At 38.3% G+C, this 25,710-nt stretch overlaps 1 protein-coding gene and 1 long non-coding RNA gene across 5 annotated transcripts in view; one reads left to right on the top strand and one right to left on the bottom strand.

The window, feature by feature from the left end:
* MIB1 (MIB E3 ubiquitin protein ligase 1) overlaps positions 1-25,710 on the top strand; it is a 101,902-nt gene that overhangs the window by 21,176 nt on the left and 55,016 nt on the right. For all 3 annotated transcript variants that reach the window (XM_074944511.1, XM_074944513.1, XM_074944512.1), the window contains exons 7-12: positions 1,722-1,905; positions 5,602-5,746; positions 8,095-8,228; positions 9,350-9,457; positions 9,600-9,797; positions 13,393-13,544. In XM_074944511.1, the coding sequence (XP_074800612.1) occupies positions 1,722-1,905; positions 5,602-5,746; positions 8,095-8,228; positions 9,350-9,457; positions 9,600-9,797; positions 13,393-13,544 (921 nt within the window). The remainder of the gene's footprint in view (positions 1-1,721; positions 1,906-5,601; positions 5,747-8,094; positions 8,229-9,349; positions 9,458-9,599; positions 9,798-13,392; positions 13,545-25,710) is intronic.
* On the bottom strand, positions 19,235-25,424 carry LOC141982441 (uncharacterized). 2 transcript variants are annotated; one of them, XR_012638080.1, is made up of 3 exons: positions 24,981-25,424; positions 24,775-24,872; positions 19,235-23,495 (listed from the first exon to the last, which is right to left on the bottom strand). It is a non-coding gene; the product is annotated as an uncharacterized LOC141982441 (long non-coding RNA). The 2 variants fall into 2 exon arrangements; XR_012638079.1 differs by having other exon boundaries at positions 24,775-25,424.

Here is a 25,710-nt window from a genome sequence, read left to right as displayed (position 1 = left end):
TTTCTTTTGGCTGTGTCCTTAGGGAGCATTTTTTGAGAACTAGTGTACTACCATACAGTAGAGGCTAATGTGATAGTTATGTCCAGCATGAAGGCAGACAATCCCTTGTTTCATATATAATATGTATTGCCAAATGTGACCACTGGAGAACAAATTAAGACTCCCAGTAATTTCAACAGATCTATACTATAAAAGTATACTTAGTTTTATGTTTGGAACAAAACAGTAAAGATAAATAGCCTTGCAGAATAAATATACTCCGAGATGCTTAAATTTATTGTTATGAGATTTCACAGCAGAGCCCATCTACTCAGTGTTGTACTTCCTATCCTTGTTTCCCTTCCAAATTGTTAATCCAAGCTGCAAATTTTATCGCCTCTTGGGTTTGAACAGGTTCTTGCTTTCTGAAGATTCTGCTTTTACAAAGGAGAGTGAGGCATAAGTGGTTCTGATCATGAGTGCCTAAGCTCTAGAGGGTATTGCTTTTCTGATATGTGAGCATGCATTGCCTTCCCAGTTTGTTAATGTAGTAAAAAGCATAAGGAAAAACATGCGTAGCTGAAAGTGATCACTTACTTTTCTCAACCTGAATATGTTTGTGCAGTTACATTAAGTTACAATAGCTAGTTATTTGGGTTTTGTTTTTATTAAGTTTTCTTAACTTTTAGGCAGCCGTCTTTCAGCAAACCATTTAGGTGTAGGGAGCAATGGTGTAAATCCTCCAGTCTCATGATTTCTTAGACAATATACTTTGTGTGATGATATTAAAAGCCAACCTGTAACTTGTTCATTGAAATATAGAGGTTTCTTACACAAATGTATATATTTATAATCTTTGTATTTCTCCAAAATAAGAAACCTCCATATTTCTAAAACAAAAGTGAATGGAAAGAGAATTGTATAGTGCTCAAAAGTGTTAGGCACTTGGTTGAGAACAAATGCATTTCCTACCATAGTAACCTTTTAAGCAACAGTTTGATTACAAAATCTGCTTTTGGTTTACTGGAGTTGTGGTACTAGACACACATGGACCAGCTGCAGAAAAATAGCTCTGGACGCACATGTTTGTCTTAGTCACGTGCTGTTTTTTTAAGTGAATATAAACTAGCATAACACGAACTAAGTGCACACAAACCAATACATTGCATGGTACAAATCAAAATAGTTTAACCAAATGTCGGGCTGCAGGCCATACATCTAGTTGAAATAGCATATTCCTATCTGTCCAACCCCATCTCTGAGGAAAGAAGAAAACCCTGTATTTAGATTCCAAGCCCTCTCCTTTCCCTATCAATTCTTGCCAGAGCAATCCATCCTTATCAGTTATCCTGTATTTTGAGAGGAATGCCAGACTCTCAGGCCACTAATCCCTGCCCTAGGTAATAAGTCCACACCCCCCCCCTCCCCAAACAAACAAACTGAAACACAGTCACAACACAGCTGCCATTTTATGGCTGGCAGCTTTTCCCCTTAGGCTGCAAGAACCAACCATGGGAATGTTCTGACTGCTTCAGGTGCACCTCTCAGAAGATTATCCTTGCAACCACCAGCTGGTAAACTAAGTGGAAGGGATTAAAAGCAGCTAAGCCATAGTGTCCAATCACAAAAATTTCTGGGCACAAAAGCACAATTTAAGGCAACAAGTAACCTTTTAAAATATAGCCCCCACTTTTTATATTAAAAAAGAAAAGATCATTAATTTGAAATATATTATTTTCTAGGTGGACATTTAATCCAGCTGTTCTCACCAAAGCCAATGTTGTCCGAAGTGGAGATGCTGCTCAAGGTGCAGAAGGAGGTACCTCACAGTTTCAAGTGGGTGACCTCGTTCAAGTTTGTTATGATTTAGAACGAATCAAGCTTCTTCAGAGAGGTCATGGAGAATGGGCTGAAGCAATGCTCCCTGTAAGTATGTGTGTACACACAATGGTATGTTGGCAGGGCTAGCCTTATCATGAGGCGAACTGAGGCGGCCGCCTCAGGTGCCAGACTGGGTTTGGGTGGGGTGCCGCTAGGGCCCAGAGTGTAGAAAATTTTGTCTGCTGCTGGTGCATATGTATTCTCTCTGCTGTAGATGCAGAGAGAAGGTGGAGTGCAGTGCTGGAGGAAGGAGGGCACAAGAGACATAACAGGCAGGCAGGAGAAAAGGTGAGAGGGAATAACAGAAAGCAGCAGGAGCTGCAGGGAGAGATAAGAGGCTCCTCCTCCTCTGTACCTCTCTAGTACCCCCAGGAGCCTGGACTGATTAACACCAGCTTCTCAGGGAGCTTCCTGTTTCTTGCTCTTTCCCTAAACCCACTTGAGGAGAAAAGGCAGTCAACTGAAGTAGTAGGAGCCAGTTAGGCCCTTAAGAGGCTGATATCTTCCCTCGCTCAGGCCCTGTTACCAGCCTGCTTATTTGTCCCCTTCAGTTGAATGTTGAGAGCCCCTATAGCAGAACAGCAGTCATGAGTGAAAGAAGAAAACTCCCCTCTGGGGCAGCATTCAGAAAAAGAAAGAAAGTAAAGGAAACTTTTCTATCTAAGCAGGAAGGAGCTCTCCTGAGATACATAAACACAAATGTTCAGGGTGAGTCTTCTGGCACCAGTGAGGATGTGAGTGAGGAGATGCCTGATCTTCCAGTTTGTCAGAGTGCAGGTCACCTGGCAGCTACTGCAGCATCCATATCTCCATCTCAAATGGATGTAACCATACACATTCCTGAAGAAAAGTGTAGATCAGAGAAGAGTGTGGTGGAGGCGCAAGAAACAGCCGTTGCTGAGTTTAGTTCCTTAAGTCTGGATGATCCAGGACTGTGGACCCACTTGAGCAGTAGCCTGAGGGATTTCGTGTTCCCCAAAGACAATGAAAATAGAAGTTTCTATGCAACACATTACTGGTGTGAAATCCCCAGTGGTGACAACGTGGAGAGGCCATGGCTTATGTACTCAAAAACCCAGAATGCTGCATATTGTTTTTGTTGCAAAATCTTCCAGTCTAATGTTCAAGCCACATTGGGTTCTACAGGAACAAAGGACTGGAAAAATCTGGCTAGAAATCTGGCATGCCATGAGAAGGCAGCAAATCACCAGAGAGCATTCCATAGGTGGAAAGAGCTTGAAATGAGACTAAGGTTAAAGGCCACGATAGATGATCAGCATCAAGAGAAGATTGCATCAGAGTCTCTTTACTGGCAAAATGTTCTGAAAAGGCTCATTGCCATTGTGAGCATGCTTGCTACCCCAAACCTAGCACTGTGTGGGACTTCAGATCAGCTGTATGTGCCAAACATCCTTAAAATTGTGGAGCTGATGGCTGAGGTTTGATGCTGTACTCCAGGAGCATCTAAGAAGAGTCACCACCCAAGAAATGTAGACACACCACTACCTTGGAAAAACAATTCAAAATGAGATCATACAGTTACTGGCAACAAAAGTTGAACAGAAGATTGTGGCAGATCTAAAGTCAGCAAGATATTACTATGTTATTCTGGACTGCACATCTGACATCAGCCATATGGAACAAATGACTTTAATGGTGCCTTTTGTAACAGCAACAAAACCTAGTGAAAATGTCCCTGCAATGGTGACCGTCAGAGAGCATTTTCTAAAATTTATTGACATTGTCATACCAGCTCCCGTAGTATCATCAAATGTGCTTCTTAAAAAGTTGGAAGATACAGGAATTGCGATAGCTGACATGAGAGCTCAGGGCTACGATAATGGTGCCAACATGAGAGGAAAGAACAGAGGAGTGCAGAAACGGATCTGAGAGTTAAACCTGCAAGTTTTTTTTTGTCCCAGGCAGTTCTCATTCATTGAAGTTGGTGGTCAGTGATGCAGCATCAGCTTCTAGCGAGGCTGCTGAATTTTTTAATGTAATTCAAATCATCTGTGTATTTTTCTCCGCCTCAACTCATCGATGGCAAATTTTGAAGCAACATCTGGGAACATCCTCTCTGACGCTGAAACCACTGAGTGCCACACAATGGGAAAGTTGAGTGGAGGCGATAAAGCCTATCAAACACCAAATTGGGAAGATAGATGATGCCATAGTTGCCATTATGGAGGCTAATGCTATGACAGGAACTGTTGTGGGAGAACAGTGGCAGAGGGAAATGGAATCACCAGAAACATACATAACTTCAAATTTCTGTGTGGCTTAGTGTTGTGGCATGATGTACTATTTGAAATAAATGTTGTAAGCAAGAGACTCCAAGGTGTTGACCTTGATATATCTGGAGCAATGGAACAACTGGACAAAGCAAAGTCATACCTACAGTCTTACCGGTCAGATGAGGGATTTCAAAATGTTCTGAAGAGTGCACAGAAGTTGGTAGAGGAACTTCACACTGAAGCTATTTTTCCACCCATTCAAGAATACAAGAGTCATCGAAGGAGATGACATTTTGATTATGAGGCATGGGATAATTCCATAAGAGACCCCAAACAACAATTCAAAGTTGAATTCTTTAACCAGGTGCTAGATTGTGCAATACAGTCAGTTGAAGAACATTTCATGCAGCTCAAGGAACACAGCAGTATATTTGGGATGTTGCATGATATTCCCAAACTCCTCACTATATCCGAAGAAGACCTGCACCAGCAATGCAGGGCACTAGACAGTGTTGACACATGATGACATGCGCGATATTGATGTGAGTGATTTAGGTGATGAACTGAAAGCCTTTTCAAGATACATTTCAGCAGGATCAACTCCAAAGGCTGTTCTGGAATATATGTTCACAAATAAGATGACCACCCTCTTTCTAAATGCTTTTGTTGCTCTGCGCATACTTCTAACACTTCCTGTAACCGTTGCCAGTGGAGAACGCAGCTTCTTCAAGCTGAAGTTAATAAAAACACATCTTCGCTCCACAATGACACAGGAGAGGCTGGTCGGCCTTGCAGCCATCTCAATAGAGCATGAGCTGGCCCAGGGTGGACCTTCAGGAAGCAGTTCAAATCTTTGCGACCAACACGGAAAGGACCACTTTGATTATTCAAACAGATAAAAATGCCAGTGTTTACTATGCAGACAAGAAAAGTTACATTTGCTGTTCAGGCTTTTGAAAGTTAAGTGTTACTTAAAATTTTTGAACAAGGCATTTTAAGTTGTTAGTTCTCTTTTATTGGGGTAGGAAGCAAAGCAGTACCGTGAGAGGAGTAGAACAGGAAGAAGGCAGAATTGAGACCTTTCGAAGTTTTGGCCCAAGTGAGGGGGGCGTCATTTGAGCTCCCCACCTCAGGTACCAAAATGTTGTGGGCTGGCCCTATATGTTGTTATGATATTTTTAATTACACTTGGAAATGGTTAAACCTTCAAATTATTGGAGTTGGGGTGACATTTAGGCCTGGTCTAGACTAGGAAAAAAAAGTACTTTTTTCAGTTCAATTAGGTAAATTGAGCTAGTATAATTCTGTGGAAAGCCCCACTTGGCAGCGTAGACTCAGTTTAACACTCTGTCTAGCCTATAACTCAGCCTGTTAGAATTAAGGTGAAGATGTTACTGATGTTAAAGTGGGGTTTCAGAAACCCTTTTACTTTATAAAACTGCCCATATGCTGTAATATGTTAACATCTAAATATCTTTACTTGGTCTCTTCCTTTTCCTTAATATAGACTTTAGGTAAAGTTGGCCGTGTCCAGCAGATTTATTCAGACAGTGACTTAAAGGTAGAGGTTTGTGGGACCTCTTGGACATACAATCCAGCAGCTGTCTCAAAGGTAGCATCAGCAGGATCAGCTATAAGCAATGCATCTGGTGGTAAGTTTGTGTACTATTTAGGAATGTGTGGTTTTGATAAATAAAATTGTGTAAACTTAAAAAATTGATGATAAATATTGGTATGGCGCCTATATGAAGCAAGAATAATAATCTCCAGGAAAGTAGTTCCTACTGAGGGCTGGGGAATACTCCTATTGCAAAAGAATTTCCATGCTGGATTGTACCTGTTGTCCATCTAGTCCAGTATCTTGCTTTAGAGGAAAGTACAAGAAACCCTGTAGTAGGCAGATGTGGGATAATCCACTTTTCAAAAAAGTAATCTTCACCTCTATTAGCTAAAAATCTAAAGCACTGTTTATCAGAATACAAAGAAATAGTGCCTAAAGGCCCTGAGTCAGGATTGGAGTCCTATTGTGCTAAGCACTGCAAAAATATATAATAGTGTCTGCTCCAAAAGCTTACAATCAAGAGATGATAGGTGGGAGTGAGGTAAAGATGTAAAATGGATTCCGTGACTTTCAGAGACCTCCATGACATTTTCTGCTTCATCTTCAGCCTGGTGCCCTGGGGCAGTGGGGGTTCTGGAGCTGTTAATCGCCCTTCCCCCACAGTTAGGGGCGCCCCCCCCCCTTTTTTTAAAGTAAAAGTCACAGCCAGGTCATGGGCTTCTGTGAATTTTTGTTTATTGTCCATGACCTGTCCATTACTTTTACTAAAAATAACAGTGACAAAATTTTAACCTTCATTATGAGGCAGGAAGAATAGAAGTACCCAATCTATCTTCTCCATACTGTTCTTTATTTCGAGATGGACTTCTGAGAAACTTCTTTATTAATAAACCTGTGCTCTCTGCTTTGGGCATGCCTTGAGTCTCCTCTCCTTGTCATATTTGGTTTTGATGCCTCAAAAACATTCTGGGTAGTTCTCATACTTTCTCCCATTGTCTCCTATTGTTGAATGCTAAGTTCAGTTCCCCTAATACATAAGAATTTCCTGTGAGAGATACAGTAGGGCTGTGAAAAGAACAGGAGTACTTATGGCACCTTAGAGACTAACAAATTTATTGGAGCATAAGCTTTCGGGGGTTACAGCCCACTTCATCGGATGCATAGAATGGAGCATATAGTAAGCGGATATATATATACACACTGAGAAGGTGGAAGTTGCCATACAAACTGTAAGAGGCTAATTAATTAAGATGAGCTATTATCAGGACAAAAAAACTTTTGTACTGATAATCAAGATGGCCCATTTAGACAGTTGACAAGAAGGCGTGAGGATAGTTAACATGGGAAATAGAATCAATATGTGTAATGACCCAGCCACTCCCACTCTCTATTCAGACCCAAGTTACTGGTATCTAGTTTGCATATTAATTCAAGCTCAGCACTTTCTCGTTGGAGTCTGTTTTTGAAGTTTTTCTGTTGCAAAATTGCCACCCTTAAGTCTTTTACTGAGTGGCCAGAGAGATTGAAGTGTTCTCCTACTGGTTTTTGAATGTTATGATTCCTGATGTCAGATTTGTGTCCATTTATTCTTTTGCGTAGAGACTGTCTGGTTTGGCCAGTGTACATGGCAGAGGGGCATTGCTGGCACATGATGGCATATATCACATTGGTAGATGTGCAGGTGAACGAGCCCCTGATGGCATGGCTAATGTGATTAGGTCCTATGATAGTGTCACTTGAATAAATATGTGGACAGAGTTGGCAATGGGCTTTGTTGCAAGGATAGGTTCCTGGGTTAGTGTTTTTGTTGTGTGGTATGTGGTTGCTGGTGAGTATTTGCTTCAGGTTGGGGGGCTGTCTGTAAGCGAGGACAGGTCTGTCTCCCAAGATCTGTGAGAGTGAGGGATCATTTTTCAGGATAGGTTGTAGATCTTTGATGGTGTGCTGGAGAGGTTTTAGTTGGTGGCTGAAGGTGACAGCTAGTAGTGTTGTGTTATTTTCTTTGTTGGGCCTGTCCAGTAGGGCTGCAGTAGCTGTAAGATGAACTGTACAGCTGGCATGTCACTTTGTGCGTAAAGCCCTGGAGGAAAGTCTGTGTTTTTAGTTAACTTCCTCTAAAAAAGCAGAAATCCAATACACCGGCCTGTAAGTCATTAACATTTTTCCTCTAAGTCCTAGTCCCATCTATTTGTGTTGTCAAAGCCACTCAGACAGGAATCCTAACTGTAGAGTGAAACTGATCATCTTTGAGTAAATTTGAAGTTTCTGAACTGATGAGAAACTGATGTCAGTGAGTTAGAGCTTTGTAGTGCTGAAGCGCTATACTAAGTCATAAATTGAACGGCTACTTGTGTAAGTCTCTTCAGATAGGAAAAACAGCCAAATTTGTTGTTCTCTGTTTGGAGTTGTGATCTTACATGCTTTGTTTGATATCTGTAGAGAGATTGTCTCAACTTTTGAAGAAACTGTTCGAAACACAAGAATCTGGGGACCTCAATGAAGAACTTGTTAAAGCTGCTGCTAATGGAGATGTAGCTAAAGTGGAAGATTTGCTAAAGAGACCGGATGTGGATGTGAGTGTCTTTTTTGTGAGATTTCTAACGCATAGGAAATGCAAGAAATCCCAAATCCTCTGCTAGGATTCCCCTTGCATGGATGAATCCCCCGTGTGCTGAGAGCTGGCATAGCTGGTTCCTGTCCCTCTGCTCCATAGCCTCTGGAGGTAGGGAAGGGGCTAGAAACCAGTGTGTTGCAGCCATTCACAGTGAACATATTTTTTTGTGCCATATGCCACCTGGCATGAATTAGAGCAGCCTTCAAGCTACTCTAAGTAGGGTTGAAGTAGAGAATTGAGTAGTCATAAATGGTGGCTGTCCTTAACTTCTCTTATCTCCTGGGTGGCTTTGTGGTGTAGGGAGAACCATCCTCATCAGGCACTTCCCTAGACTGCTGAGCCAATCGAGCTGCTAGCTTGTTCTTCCTGATGTTCTTGCAGCACAGTGAAGAAGCTTCTTCCTCCTTCCTATAGTCAAAACACTTAAGAATCATAGGGCTCAGCTTGATTTAGAATGTGTTTCAGTTCCCAATCAAATACATATTTTCTTTTTAATACATTTGCTTTTGAGGTCCAGAGGTTGGACATCACTGGCCTTAAATGTTAATTTGAATTTTAAATTAATTCAGATTTGTACAAGCAATAAAAAGGAGTCTACATGCATGGCTGTAAGTCCCCTACCATAAATTAGGGGAAAAATAAATTCTGCAGAATACAACTGATTCCCTTCCAAGAAACCTGATTCTCTTCAAAAGTCCACCTTTGCAGCAGCCTGACTAAAATCTTCAAGCTAGCAATTTAATATTAAACTTTGGCATCAGTAAAAATCAGAATAATGTTATTTCTTCATTCTTGCTAATGAATAAGAAGTGTAGAGATGGAAAAGGCCTAATAGATTGTACTGTCCCCAAATATGGTCTTGACTTTTCTTTTTCCATTATTTGAAAGCTGCTCTGATGTTTGGTATGTTAGCCCTGATGGAGATGATTTAGGCAGAGTGCAGGTGAAATGAAAGTTTCACAATAAACAGTTTTTATAACACGGATATTTGCTGATATTACTGGTAGTAAATATCTGATGTTCATGTGTATGTATTGATGTACACTGTAAGTTAACTTCTTATTCTTAATATACTTTCAGGTGAATGGGCAGTGTGCTGGACACACAGCTATGCAAGCAGCCAGTCAGAATGGACATGTTGACATTTTGAAATTACTTCTGAAACAGAATGTGGATGTGGAAGCGGAGGTAATTTAATTTAAAATATGGACTGGTTTTTCTCTAATGGTGGAAATGCAATAAAGATCCCTTAATTGGTCATTTTAAAGTAAGCCTTTTATAATTGTGTAGTACAAAAGGAATTTGTTTTAAATCAATGTTTACACTTTAGGACAAAGATGGAGACAGGGCTGTTCACCATGCAGCTTTCGGAGATGAAGGTGCTGTGATAGAGGTTTTGCACAGAGGCAGTGCAGATTTGAATGCTCGCAACAAACGCAGACAGACTCCACTTCATATTGCTGTTAACAAAGGTCATTTACAAGTTGTAAAGACCTTACTGGACTTTGGCTGTCATCCTAGTCTCCAGGTAAAACAAATTTTGACTTTCATTTTTTGTCTTCAAACTGTAAGATTTATGCAAGTATGGTATATGCATGCTGCATGTAGATGTATAAATCTTCCTTTAAGGCTGATGCATTGAATTGTTTTCTGTATTTCATATAGAGATTTAAAATGCACCTCTCTTGCTCTAGGCAAGTGTATACTATTTTAAGCCTATATAGATTGGGTCAATGTACAAATGTTTGTTTAACACGCAGATTAACTCTCTTCATCCAGTCAGCACTCCTTATCTTTCCCCACATATGTAATCTGGTAAGAGAGGCTTTGCAGCATGACCTGAAGGCCATCAGATTTAGACTGTCAGAAAAAGGGAGAAAACAACATCCAGAGTTGAATCCATCAGACAGTATGTCTGCCACCAGACTTCCATTCAAACATGATGTATGTTATTGAGAGCCTCTGCTGCTATGATATTACACAAGGAGGAAAAACTGCCTCTGTAAACTAATTGGAAACTAGTGGAAACGGTGCTGCAAAAGGGAGAAATACTGCCTCAAAAATGAACAAATAAAACCACACTTCTAAATAAGCAGGCAGCTACATTCTGTCTGAGCTGAAGCTTCAACATAGCTGCATGCACAGTGCATTGCACATGTAAAGCTAAAGATGAAAAAAGATGGATAAATGTGCTGAGGTCAACATCTGAAAGAAAAGGTTGTAAAGCCTTAGGCAAATATGAATGATACAACACACACTTACTGTTGCCATCTGGATATCCTTGTGCTTCAAACTCCACCCTTTTTTCCTATTTGTGCACCTGGGAAAGAAGAGGTGAGAACTTTCTTAAAGCAGATAATGTAGCAATTGCTATTTTCTCAGTTTATTTCCTCCTGGCTGCCTACTTCCATCTTACAAGGGCTGAGGTATTATTTACAAATATTACTTCCATCTTACTGAAGTAGAGTCTCAGGTAGCTAACTTTAATCCAGACCCCAGTTTCTATAAGCGTTGGATATAACAACCAGCCTGTTCTGTTTGGCTCAGTAATAGGGACAATTCAGTGAAATTCAAATGGCCTGTGATATAAAGGAGGCTGGACTATATCTACTGATCCCTTCTGGCCACAAACTCAATGAATCTATGAAATTACACCAGCCAGAGCCAATGAAAATCAGAAAATCCCTGTGACAATAATACATTTTCAGATTCTGCACATCTGAAGAGACGTCTAATGCAGATTCAGTTAAGCAATTGATTTCACTGAGATGGATAAGAATGCAGGAGGCATTTGGGGTTAGTACTTGGCTGTAGCTAACTGGCATGTTCTTTAACTCTCAAGCCAACCCACTGCACAAAGGAAAACAATTTAGTCTACCTACAATAAGCTCAAGAAATCTGATTAGTTGGAATGAGTAAACTATATCATTTCATTTTGGTGGGCCGGTGCAGGATGTCTGCCAAATTTGGCAGATATTTCAATTTTGGTGTCTGCTACTCCCACAGTAAAAGTTCTAAGGGATCCTTTTTACACTATGCTGACGTGTGCTGCTAATAGATAAGCACTAGTGATGAAATCCTGGCCCCACTGAAGTCAATTGCAAAACTCCTGATGACTTCAGTAGGGCCAGGATTTCACCCAGAAGCATGAATCCTAAGAATATGTCTATGCAGCAGCACAGTGAACTCAACTAAACACATTTTCCTACTGTAGACATTATAGAACACTTATTTTTAATTTAAATTGTTGGGTTTTTGAACAAATTATGCACAAGTTGTTTCGCTTTTGGAGTAATGGTGTATTTTTTCTTCAATTTGGACTTTTCAAAACTAAAACCCTAGCAAGCTAAAAAGTGAATATAAATTCTTTGGTCAGGTGTGTGCTGAAAAATTTCTGGCACCTTTAAACCATGTATTGTCTGGTTGGTACTAGCCATAAGTTATTTACAAAATTTAATGTTGCCCTATGAAATCTGTCCTTTTGCTTCATTAAAAAGACAACCTTGTACAAGTTTAACTATCCTGAGTGGTGCACGTTTTTCATTGATCTGCTTTGTTCATATTATTTTTGTTAGAGGAGGGTTTAGCTTGAATTTTTGTATGACAATTATGTCTCAAACATGACTAAATTTATGTATATATTTGAAATTTATGCTAGTAGACATTTGAATTTTTATAAATCTTGAACTTAAAGAATTGCTTTAATGTCTAACTTTTTTGTGATGCATGACACTTTTTATAGCAAATACATGCAGAAAAAATGGCAGTTAATGACCTTTGTAGGTGATACTGAACTACAAATTGCCTACGTACTTGAAAAATGTGCATAGCTCTTCGTTGTGTGCAGATTACACAGATCTACCTCTGCTCCAGATCTGAGTCTGTCTAAACTGAGATCTGTGCATCTCTCTGACATCTCCTCATGGATATTCAGCAGACAGCTAAAGCTCAACATGACTATAACAGAGCTCTTAATTTCCCTTCTCCCTACTTACTTCTTTCGCTCAGTGTGGTCAACACAACCATCCTATTGCTCAGGCCTGTAACCTGGGAGTCCTCTTTGATTCAGACCTTTCTCTACGTCCTCACATTCAGGCTATGTGGAAATCTGGATTTTTTTTTTTTCTGCATAACATCTCTCAGATACAGCCTTTCCTACCCATCCACACAGTAAAAACTTTTGAGCTGACTCTGATAAACTCATGTCTCTATCATTGCAGCGTTCTTTTCCCTGGTGTTGATGTTGCATTCTTGCCCCAATCATATCTACTCAGAATGCCGCTGCAAATGTCTTTCTCCTAATGTGTTGCTTTGAGATGTTGCCTGTCTTTGCATCCCTCCACTGGCTCCCTCCTCTCTATTGTATCAAACATAAACAACATGTCTTCATTTTCGAGGCCCTTGATGTCCTATCCTCTTTCTACCTATCATCTCTCATTCACTATTGAGATGTCAGCTCCCGCCTCTGCTAGGTCAATAATTCCAGCCTCAATCACCCCCTTGTTAATTTTTCTAAAAACACCTCCATGCTTTCTCATGTGGTGCCCCTCGCTATTGGGGCAGGAGCTCCCCATAAACAGCTGCAAAGCTACCTCCTCCAAATTCCTCCCTAAAACTGTATTCTGCCATGATACCTACATAAAGCTTGTGAAGTGGGCCACTGGTGTGCTGAGACAGTTACCTATCATGCTGATTAATATTGTCTCATTGTTTCCTTCTACTTCCCTTTCTGTCTTACATTTAGATTGAAGGCTCATTGGGGTAGAGACAGTCTGTTCTGTATTTTGTTGTTTTATATTTGTGTAGTGTCTAGTAGTGTGGTGTCCTGGTCCCTGATGCTATGGTAATACAATTAATAAATAAATACATATATATTAACTTCTCCTTCAGACTATCCTTGTTCTGTGATTAAACTTCACCAAAAACTATTTTGACCAAAAAGCAGTATAAGTGTGCAGCCTGGACTGAAGTTATAATTTTAAGTGCTGGAAAATGGTATTAAAAGTTATCTTGTATTTGCATCTCATTAGTTCCTATAGTGACATGTGAGACCTTCTTTTCCCATAAATTTCCTTTTTAAATAGGTAAATGTGGAAGCTGAAGAAAATAATTTCTATTTTTAGGATTCTGAAGGAGATACTCCGCTTCATGATGCGATAAGTAAAAAGCGTGATGACATCCTGGCTGTACTGTTAGAAGCTGGGGCAGATGTTACTATTACAAACAATAATGGATTTAATGCTCTCCATCATGCTGCACTAAGAGGGAATCCCAGGTAAAGTCTTGTTATGTTTAGTGTTTAGTTCATGATGTTTGATTAAAGGAGGAAAAATAAGAAAAACATTCTGGTATTGCTGTAACTTTTATAGTAGATTTATTACACTGAAATGTTGCAAGCCATATTTTTATCCAAAAATGAAATTTTGGAGAGAGACTTTGTTAAAATGGTTCAGCTATTGAGTATGAAAAGGAAGAGTGAGATGGTTGGCTATGTGAGGGGAAGGAGATGCTCTCCCAATCATTTTAAAAAACTTTTTTTGTATACAACCATTAACCTGAGGGTAGAAAGTTGAAATTTTGAAATGGAATGAAATTTTATGAAGAAGAGCCATTAAGTATTTCAGTGAAAAATTGAGATTTGGGAGTTAGGAGGCTTTGAAAACTGCATTTTGCACATGCACAGTAACTGAAATAGAGGTATTTTTATTGGTTGGGTTGTGCCTGCATGTATGGTAGGTAGATATACTTGGGAATGTGGGTATTTCTGAAATTGTGCAGTGAGCAAGGGCTCCATAGGAGCACAGTGGTTTGCATGGTTAATTGTGTTCTCACATGAGCTTCTAATAGTTCAAGGTATGCTCAGAGTGAAGCAAAGGCTGTCCTGGCCTAATTATTAAATTAATTAAAATATTCTCCTAGGAAATTTCATAAAAAGTACTTTGAGGGAATATTAGGCTTTCAGATATGAGAATGCCATGGTTGTGGTTCCATGTGTAACCTTAACTCTGTCCCCTTGTGTGATTATCACATTACTGTCTTGAATCTTTGATCTTAAGTTACTATTTTTCAAGTAACAATGTAATATAGGTTTATAATTTTTTTTGACCTATGTGTAACAGTTCATTCTTTAATTGTTGACTTGTAACCATATTTTGTTGTGTTCAGTAACTACACATTTTTTCTAAAATCTTCATTTGTATATAATTTTAGTAGTTGGCTTTTTTGCATGATTTAAGCTGTTTGGAAAGCTTTCACTGTCACTGCTTGTGAAGATTTATTTATGGATAAATTAACATTCTCCAGAGTTTCAGTCCAGCACTTTCATTAGCATTAAGTGCAAATATAATGGAAAATGTGATGTCATTTGCATGCAACTAAAACAGCATTTTATGAATAAAAGAAGTGTTAATATTTTTATTTCATTGCTTGTTTGAGCTGAAAGGTAATGGAATTGTTTAGTAACAGAAAAGCTAATGGAGTTGCACGTGTAATTGTGGGTATTGCTTGGCCTGTAGAATCTTTACTAATTTTTGTGGCTAATACATGAGAAGAAAACCACGATTGACTTTTAACTCTTACATTTTCATGACTGGCGGTTAGGAAAATATTTATTTGTAATTTGCAGAGTCCATATGGAATCAGACACACATAATAAACACAGAAGCACATAGTAACATTTTTAGTTGTGTTGAATGGAACTACACTTTAATCCAGTGGAAATGATGTTATGAAGAATAGGAAAAATTACATTCTCAAGTTTTTTCTACAGCACTCATCACCATAGTATCTAAGATAGGAAACGCTTCAAGGAGCTAATCAAGACACTAGACAACACACTAGCTGCACTCATTTGAAGGCACTTGCCTTTCTGACAGAATCTGAAGCCGTGTTATTTTACTAGATTAGTCAGTGCTCCTTGTTATCTAGGTAGCAGCAGTAGCCAAAAATACCAACTTCTGTCTCCAGCTTGCCAGGATTCAATGGCTCTTGCTCTGAGGACCCTGTCTAGTGACTTTGATCCATATGTTATTCACATCAAGATTAGATTCCCTGTATTTGGGGTCAAAACCACTCTTACTCATTGAGACAACTGCTTATTGGGCCACTGAAGCTGTCTGATCCCAGGGGGGAAATTTTAGGAGTTGGAATCCTTCTCTTCCATGATGGAACCCAGTGTGTCATCACCGCACAGTAGATCCAAATGAGCTCTACTCTGACAGTTCTCAGAGCGTGGTGCAAACCCACATTTCATAGAAGCATTCCTGCAGTAACAAGCTTAAGAACAGTGATTGAGAGGTCGGAACATATTCCAGGTATAAGTGATTGAACCCTGCGGTGGTACCTGGATACTATTGTGACTGAAAAGGAAAGGGTAGATTTATGTAGGTACTTGAGGTGCGTGTATGGCTCTCATATATATATATTTATATAACTGAATACCTCCTAAGTGGTTTTCGTTTTAATCTCATTTTCTTCTTTCCTCCTTTCTTAACGTATCGAAGAAATTGTTTGATTATTTCATACAAAAATGTATGAGTGGGTGAGTATTTTCCACACTGATACGGGAAGAAATTAAGAGAAAATCTCATGAGGTTTGCATTTTGTTATGAAATTTTCATGGCCCCTCATCTCTTGCCAGAGTGGTTTGTGTAGTCCCAGGTGTAGTTTTGTCTGCAGCAGTCGCAAACTTCCACTATTGGTTGTCCGTTTCATTGCCCCTCCTGCTAGTCTCCTTCCAGTTAAAACTAGGGACCTGTTAGCTCGGATACTTTGTTCTTAACTGTTGTGTTGTATCATATATAGAGTGGCAGTCTGTTAAATAGAAGGAACATAAACTATTTAAGGCTTTATAAGTCAAAACCAGCACATTAACTGGAAGTAAATTTAAAGCTAGTGCCGTCTTTGCACCTCATGAGTTCCCGTGGTGTCATGTGAGATCTTGGTGTTTTAGTAGATTATCTGTAATTTTCACATATCTTGAAGCTATAGATTTGTGTGGAGAATACTGCAGTAATCCAGTCTCAAGGTGACAAGGTCTCATGAGTAAGTGTGAAGAGCACATCACAAAAGGACCCAAACCTCTTGCCAAATCTATTTAGATTTAATTTACTTCAGAAGTGCTTGGATTATACAGCAACGCTTACTATTAAGATTAGATGGATGATGGCAAGAGATTCCTAGACACTTGCCAAGTGGGCATCCAGAAGCAGCTGGGTGTCTACTACACTCCTACATTCCACTTTGAGAGGTTGCTAGTCCTACTAATAAACAGCAGGCAGACCTCGTTAAGAGTAACTGTGTAAACTCTACTAGAATCTTCAAGTGTGTCAACACCTTGTCAGTAGTATTGAAGGCAGTTGTTCGAAAAGACTTGTCATAGACATTTGACTCCAAGATTGTTCCCAACCACAACTATTGTGTTTTTCCCTCATATGGGGAGGCTCCAGGATGGTATGGAGATGGGGTCAGACAGCTAAGGACTCTTAGAAGTTTCTGGAAGAGTTCTGTCATGACTCAGTCTCTTCTCCCCCCCCCCCCCCCCCAGGAGATTTGTGATAGTTGATGTATCAGTAAAGCAATGTTGTTTGTTTGAATAAAGGTTTAACAGCCTTTTTTAAAAGTTGGTCTCCAGCAATGGCCTCAGTACCTCTCTTTCGGCATTCACCTGCAAGTAGGGGCCTGGAACTAATGCACATTGTGGCTCATACATTCTAGCACCCCAAGAGTGCCAGTGAGCATCGTGGCTGAAACTCAAGCAAAGATAGCCCCTCTCCCCCCAAAATAAACGAATCAACCAACAAGCTGTTTTATGCTACAACTCTAGAGACCATTAAGTTAACAGAGCAATACACTGCCAGATGCTTTACCTTTAGCCTAGCTCTCACAAAACCTCATGCAAATTTGGTCACTGGAGATAGATCATTGAGGTAAACGTGGTTCAACATTGTTGATATTATTAGGCTATTATATCTAGCACGTTGAATTGCAAGGTTTTAATATATTGCCATTTCAGTTTTTAATTTGATCATTGCTTATTTCCCAGTGCCTTCTTTCTAATGTTTTGTTTTAATTAACAATCTGAAAAATCACTAAATGTTTAATTGATTTTTGGATATTAAGTAGAAAATATTAAATTAAAATAAGGCAGTAAATAGTAAACTGGTTTATAGTTTTAGATAATTCAGAATTTTTTTCTCCGCATTTGTCCTTCTATGAAAGTGTGCTTGTGCGGACACAGTAAGTGTGTCTTAATGATCATATGTTGATTACAGTCAATAATCAGCATCCTAATGCTTGAGTTTTAATTATTGTAACAAGTAGGATATTTTACCCCCATGTGTGTACATGTATGAAAGAACAATCAGTGTAGAATAAGAGTTTTCTTGGCTTTTATAGTAGAATGTAAAATGTATATAATACAGTAGACCTTATTTCGTATGTGCCATAGATACACTTCTTGCTTAAAGGAATTGCTGAGTAAGAAGAAACAATTATGTTCAAGATAGATGGAGGAAGCGTGTAGAAACTTCATTTTTATTTAACGGAGAACCTTGTTACAATTTTTGAGTCCACCTAAATAGACCACATTGTTACAAACTCATTAGCTTCAGCCTTTTAACCCTAAAGATAATGAACCCCATTGATCAAAGTTGTAAAGACATTTCTCTAATTTTGAGATATGTCCATTTCTTACATTAACCAGCTTTTACAAGAACCAAATAGAAACAAAAATAGAACTTGAGTATATATTACGGGTCAATCATACATTTTCCAAATTACCATAACCATGGTTATATTTAACTTGTCCAGAAATCTTCTGTTGCTTCAAATATTTTGAGCTAAAGAATGTAGCTGTGAAGAGTGAGTGAGTGCACTTGTCCCCATAGCCGCAACCGTCTTGATTCTGCATTCTGTCTTGGGAATAAAACTTAAAGAATAGTGGAATTAACATCTTAAATTGAATAGTCTTTTTGCACAAAAGGACTTCTTAAGTAATGGCTGTACAGATCACCATCCTTTGTTGGGCATCCATATTACCAGTTCATCAAAGGAATAATTCAAAGTTATAATCTTAGTATAGTTTAGCTTTAAGTGGGAACAGAAGCTGAATGTCTCACAGTTAGATGCACTTTTCAAATACTTTTCTTTAGTATTGTATGGCATATGTTTTGCTGCAGAGACTAATTTGTTCATAAACTAGTAATTACAATTTGGGAGATTATACGTGTCTTTAAAATGGTGTTGGAAATCCTTTTGCTATTATCTGTTTTGGTATTTGTATTGGGTGAATTCATGTTATATATGGGTGAGGTACTGAACTGGTTGGTGGTGGTGGAATAGAGAAATGGGATTTGTCAAAAGTATGTTTAGCGTTAGTAAGAATTACAGGACTACTTCGGGGGGGGAGGGGATGTTATTCTCAGACATATTTGGATGACTAAGTTGCCAGGGCAATAGGTTGGGTGTAGGGGAAGTGCTAATATTTTAGTAATTTTTCTAAAAGGATGGAAATTATCTTGACTTGGTATTTGCACTTAATTCAGTAAGTGCATGTGTTCCAACTTGGGAAGCTGAACATAAAAGACATTCACTTAAAGGAGGTATTAAAGTATAGAAATAAGTTCCAAAAATGCTTTCACAGAAGACTTTTCTAAATGTGAGTGGGGAGGGAATATAATCTCTCAGGGTTAGACCTGCGATTAGGTAGCGAATTAGAGTGTAGCATCAAGGTCAGTGACAAATTTATTAGCTGTTAATTGTAAATAATATTCTCAACATGTACAAGATGCAAATACAGTTGCTGCCCTCAGGAATTTCCTCTCTAGTACAATATTGTTAGAAAAAGATTATCTGTGAAGCAGAATAAATATGATGTTAGAGTACATTTCCCTCTCTCCCCCCTCCCTTTGTATGTGTTTTTAAAGCAGGAGGGAGAAACCTTAAGAAAAACCAGGAAGCAATACATGACTGAACAATCAATTTATTTGAATGCCTAATTCTTTTCTTATAGAAATTACCATTGGTACCATTTTTTTACTAAATAAGAACAGAAAGCGAAACACAAGTAATTCCACAAGTAAATGTTTATCTAGAAATACAGCCTTTGGGACATCCTGAAGTATAACTGAATACCATACTTTCACATTTGTTTCTTTCTGTTGACAGTGTGCATTTAATCTGTCCAGAATAGTTGAAGCATGTTCAAAGTTGCCATTATACAAGTGTTAAGTCCATTATTGAAAATAGTTGATATCCTGTCGTGATCAATGCATAGCTACAGCTGGTTGAAGGGGACCAAATCCATTGAAGAGGTGATTTGGTTCCATTTTACCAGCTTTAGCAAAGCATTGGAGTGCAGGAAGGCTGTAACTTTTTATAACAATACAGCTGGGTTTTTTAACTGTACATGTACAATTTTAAAAGTACACACTTTTCAGCTATAAATGTTATACTTATTGACACTTTGCTTTTGATTTTTAAAGTAATTGAAGATTTAACTTAAGTCATTTTTGGAGGGAGGGCAGGAAGGAAACATTTACCCCAGAATGCCTTATACAATATACCAATCTGTTCTGTCTTCTAGCACCTTTGTAAGCACAATTTGTAACTATGGATTAGCCTCATGTTAAAGTACAGTTGCAGTGTTAAATGTTTTTTCTTTTGATTAATTCTGGAGTCGTGTTTGGATTTATGTATAGCGCCACTTATATTTATTCCTTTTACTCATTAAATTAAATTGCACTGGAGAAAGCAACACTCTTCCTGTCTCTTTGCCCCCCCCCCACCCCCACGTTATATCTTGCTGCTGCTTTAGTACAATAGTTGATTAGCACAAGTAACAGATTAGGTTGTGGAAAGAGGAGTATTGTAGCCTCTCTCTTATAAATGTCAAGTGCTTTTAATTCATTTTGGTACATTTCTGCTTAGCGTTCACTTTAGGAATTCCCATATATACCACTATAGTAGACTGGAATTTTTTTCTGTTTACACTTCCTTTCTCTTTCTGTACAAACACCTGATGTTATCAATCTGGAATTTTCTTTACCTAAAGCCCTTTTAGGTGAAAGGTTCCTTAACACACTACAAATCTTTTATAAGTAGAGTTAAACGTGCTTCTATTTCATGCATTTTCTTAAAGGTAATTTGTGCTGGTAAACTGCAATAGATACACTAAACAGACAAATATTGCATTTGAAGACCTGTGGGGTTTTTTAAAGCTTTGCCAGGGAGACATTAGTTCAAACCATGCACTAATAATGCTCCTGTCAAGTGTAGTCTTCATCTGTTTGTTGTGAAATCTAGTGATGAAATTTATGTAAATATATTTTTTACACCATCTATCCTAATAGAAACCTAGCAGGTGTGTCATTTGAACTTAAGCATTAAAGACAGCTATAAAAGTGGCTTCTATTTTTACCGGTTATACAGGAGCTGTGTTACAGATCCAGCTGCTCAAGTGTGCTTTTGGATGGCAATACAGTTTCATGTACTGGCCATATCGGGGCAAAAAAATGGCCATGGAAAACAGCAGTGTAGCATTTGATAATGTCAGCATCTGTTATCCCTGTCAGTCACACAGTTGAAATATTTGAGTTACAACAGTGTCAGCAGATGCCCAGAGTTCAGCATGTGCTCAGTTAAAATTGAACAGCTGACCTAAGTGATGGATGTGACATTTTAGAGTGACTGAGTATATTCTTAGAGATATGTTAACATGAGCTAGCAAGAAGCAATGTCAATATATAATTTTAACTTTTATATCTCTCTGAGAACTGTCATTTTGTTTCATAGTAGAATTGCTGTCTTATTATGGCATAGCAAGAGAGGATTCAGCATCAGTGGCTCGCTATAAAGTTTGGTCTTTAGTAAAGATAGTCAGATATGTAGACTGAAACCTACATATCAATTGCTGGCATAAGAAGGAAAGCTTCAGAGAAGTAAATGAAGTTGTGTCCACTTACTCCAATAGTGAATTGGGCTCTCAGTCTGTAAATCTGTCAGTTACGGGCCTAGAAGCTAAACAGCATTACGAATCCCAGTAGAGTTGCTGATAGTTTAGCTTTTTTCCATTATAAAACAGCTTGTAATTTTGAAGTTGGAGTTCTATACAGGCTGCATTCCAAGGTATTTGATCGTGTGGAAAATAACTTTCAGACCAATTTATTAAAAATTACCTTATGACTACAGTTACATTACTTTGATTCCTTTTTATATAAGTGTAATTCTACGGTTCCAGCTAAATACTTGTTTGTAAAAAGTATCTGGTGATACCTAATAATTTTTGGTATTTTGTAGTGATTAAAAAACATTTCATTTGAAAAATGGTACACGTATCCAATAAATTAATATTTTTGAAGGCATAATTATCCATTGGATCTCTTACATTTGAGATTTTCCTTTCCTGACACAAAAAATGATCCCAGAATTTTAAAATATTAAAATAAAAAACCGAGTGGACTCAGAATCTTTATTCTTTAATCTGGGCCAATTGTGCCTGTTATGACAAGCATATATAATATGCAAGGATTACTGTTCGGATTCTCGCGTAATATCTATACATGAGTAGGTGCAGCACAAGTCATCCGTTACTTAAAAATTTCTTTGTGTTGAGTGATTTTAGTCAGAGCCTTAATATGTTCGTGTTTTAGTTAACATTAATTTTAGAAATAAATAAATGGCATGCTTCTATTGACAACTTTACCTTTCTTATTTTTCATATAGTTTTTACAATTACATCTTACCAAATTAAGGGTTTCATAATTTAAAACTGAAATTTTAGGTGAAGAGTTGAAGGAGCAGCAGTATAAATTGGATATTTTAATATGTAATTCAGAATTGCTTAACCAATTTTGTTAAAATTAGACTACATTTTTCAGAAAAATGTAGGAATCCTGTGTTCTGTCATTCCTGTGTTTTTGTTTTGGAATCTGTCATTAGCCTTAATCTGCTGACTGGCAGCTGTGGCCTAGAAATCTCTGCATTGTCACTCTACATGCATGAACCTGACACTGCAGTTTATTCCATCCAAGCTCTCAGTGAGTTTAATAAGGGTTGATTTGGAGAAACACCAGACTTGTGTGTCTAAAGTATTAGAATTTGTATATGGTAATTTAAAATTATTTTGAAAACATTTTTCTCTTCTGTTTGCTAAATCAAAGACTAACTGCCAAGCAGTTTCTTACAACAGTGTTAATTACTCGGTAGACTCAGTGTCTATGGATTATTAGGTAAACTTAATTTTGGAATCAGAGCATGGTCTGCAGACTTAAGTTTTTTTTTTAAATCACATGCCTCATTTCTTCAGATAATCTTTAAAAAAGTCTATTTTAGTTGAATAAAGTTAGGGTACAAAAGATTATCCTGAATAGGATTGACAATCAGTTTTGCAGATAGATTATATATTTTATCCAGAGTGTTCTGGTGTGACTGTTTGCATTTCCAAACTTATATTTTGAATTTATAAACAAAAACCATGACGTTTTTGTTCATAACTTATCTACAACCAATAGCAGAACTTTCTCTACCCACCCTCTAAATAAGTGTCTTGGGATAATGTTTCATGATTCATAAGCAATAAGTGATTTTACTTTGGCAGCAGCAAGTGTCATCTGACCCATACCAAGTTAATGTGCCACATGAAAGTCATTCAAACAATAGGAGACCTGTTTCTTCCAGCTGCAGTTTAGTTTCCTCTTACTGGTTGTTCAGTGCCTGCCAAAAATACATACTTCTTTACATTCCATAGCATTGTATGTTCATATGGGTACATAAAGAAGTATGTACTCTGGGCAGGAATACATATAGTTGCTCAGCTATCTGTCAAATGAATCTGAAAGTATTTTGCTTTTTCGTTCCTTTCCTTGTTAGAAGATGCAGAATGCATGTTGTCATTTCTTTAAAAGAACAATCTTATAATAAACTTGTTATAAGCTAACTTTTTTTACTAAGACTGAACTTTACAATGCAATTTACCTGCAAAGTGACTTAAAGTGTATTACAGTTCCATGTTCCGTGATGACATGGACATTTGAAGCACTTATCCAGATTTTTGTTGTCTCTTGGTGTTCATTCTGGCTGGCCAACTTTGAAGGTAGAGCTGTCATTGATGGGTGGCTTTGCAAAGTACTTTCCTGGAATGGATAATTGTAGTCCACCATAAGAACTTCAGTTTTCTTTGAGTCTTCTGCTAGATTTCCATGCTGGTATACAGATTGCATTTAGTATCCTGAAGGGAAGTATAAACTCATCTAATATGATGGAAGGAAATAACCTTCACCCCTTTCCCCCCACTCAAAAAATCCTTCCCCCCAGGTCTAGTATCTCTTTCTACTGCAGATCCAGACTTAAAACAAACAAAACAAAACAAAAGAAAAAACCCTCCCACAATGCTGATGGTCCTGCTAATTGAAAAGATGATGACATTGAATTTTTTTAAAAAACTATTGTGGCAGGATTTGGGCTTTTAGCGGGCCATAGGTCATATGTGATAGCCAGTGCTTATTCAGCACTTCTAGAATAGTTTTTTTGAGTTTGTGTAGTCGCTCACCTGCTTCAGTCGCAGAATCTTTTTCAGGCTTGCAATATCAATACCAGTTTACATAAATGATAAACGTTCACCTCTTCAAATTTTTTATCCCCTTTCATCACATTCTGTGGTTCAGAGGTACATGATCAGCTTTTAATGACCAGTAAACATGCAGTGTGCTGGCAGGGTGTGACCTTTAAAGAGCTGCCAGAAGTAGATTGACTACCTAATTTATAGTTAGTAGGTGTTCTTAAAAAAAAAAAAAAAAAAAAAGTTGGTGTCCGTTATAGTAAGAGTAGCCTTTGTCTTTCCAGTGTTAGAAATGCTAATTTGAAATAAGCTTAAAAATTAGTAAATTTAATAGTCCTGAGAAAAGGGGAGAGCAGTGGAAGTAAAAATTTCTGCAGCCCATGACAAAAAGCTAGTGCAGCTGATAGAGAGCAAATCAGAGTGTGGCAGTAGCTAGCACAGCACTACAAGGAGAAACAGCAATGCAGCATTAGAATTACAGCACGCACATTCTAGGTTTAAAATGGGTTGTTTTCTTGTACATTTAAGGTAGATCACTAAAAATCTAACAAATATATTTTGGAGCTAAGCAGTGAATTACTGTACTATTGACTTTTTTAAATACAGTTTTAAAATGTTTGAGTTAGTTGTGATTTGTAAGGTGATGCTTTTCACTAAAATTAAGTCATTTTGATTTTTAGAAATCATTGCATGGCAGTACACTACCAGAGCATATCTGATAAAAGATCTGTCCTGTATCTGCTGTGAAATTTGGACTAGAGTTTTCGCTAAGCCTGCTCTTTACACTACAAATGCTTGATACTTTAACACACTGAAATTAAGCTGTGCTCAGCATAGGGGTACGAGTATAACAATAAAAACAATCTAGTAAATAATAGTTAAACATGCAGAAAGTCATAAGTATCCTTTAAATGTGCAGAATAACACAGGCCTCCTGGTGTTCTATTACCTGTAAGCTTAGTATCATGCAGCTGGAAGAGAGGTAATGACCTAGAGAGATACATCAGCAGCAGCCATCTCATCCTGAGTGTTCCGTCTGATTCAGCTCTTCATTATATGCGAGGGGGAGTAGGGGGGAAGTGTCAGTGAATACGGTACCTTACCACTTAAATAGATAAAACTTCAAAGCAAAATAGTGTGAACAGTGAAGCTTACTTGGTGCTGCTACCTTTCTTGGGTTGATAAAATATGGATGATGTTGCGTAGAAATGAATACCTTGTGGCTGCTGGGCTAAGAATTAAGTGTCCAAGGAAAGATGCTAGGAAGCCCTGGGATGGTGAACTCAGCCCACTGGCAGATAAAAATAATCAGAGAAAAAGTTGGAGTGACCAAAAAAAAGAGAGATTTCTTCCAGCTCCTTAGATATTACACTGCATGTGTTCTTGCTTGAGGTTAAGTTTCCAGACTTAACTGTAGGCAGATCTGTGTTGAAGCTACTTTCCATCTCCAGAGGTCAAGTCTGTTTGTGAGGTCAGGGCTCCCACATGCACACGGTAGAAGAAACTAACTGTATTTCCCACTCAGCGGGCATGAGCAAAACTGTTACAGCTTTATAGGCAGCTAAGCATTTGAAACATGCACTCCCAGGCAAACAGGCTCTCTTGTGCCTCTCTCTTCCCTGACCATATTTAGTCAACCATTGCAAAAAATAATCTCTCAGCTGTCGATTGTCGATCCAGAATCTGAGGGAGCCTCTATCTTGCTCTCTGCTCATTGATTATTCATCCTGCTGTCCCAACACTGTTTAGCCATTTGTCCTGATATTTTTTTAGCACTGCCAAATAAAGCCGTCTCTCATGTTTCCACTTATATTTCCCAGATTTTCACTGAGCATGCACTGCTACTAGTAAAGCCTGCTGTGGCTGTCACTATACTTAGAAACAC

Source organism: Natator depressus, chromosome 2, assembly GCF_965152275.1.
Source record: "Natator depressus isolate rNatDep1 chromosome 2, rNatDep2.hap1, whole genome shotgun sequence".
NCBI lineage: Eukaryota > Metazoa > Chordata > Testudines > Cheloniidae > Natator > Natator depressus.
Note: the sequence above shows the minus strand (reverse complement) of the source record. Positions and strands in the feature narration are given on the sequence as shown.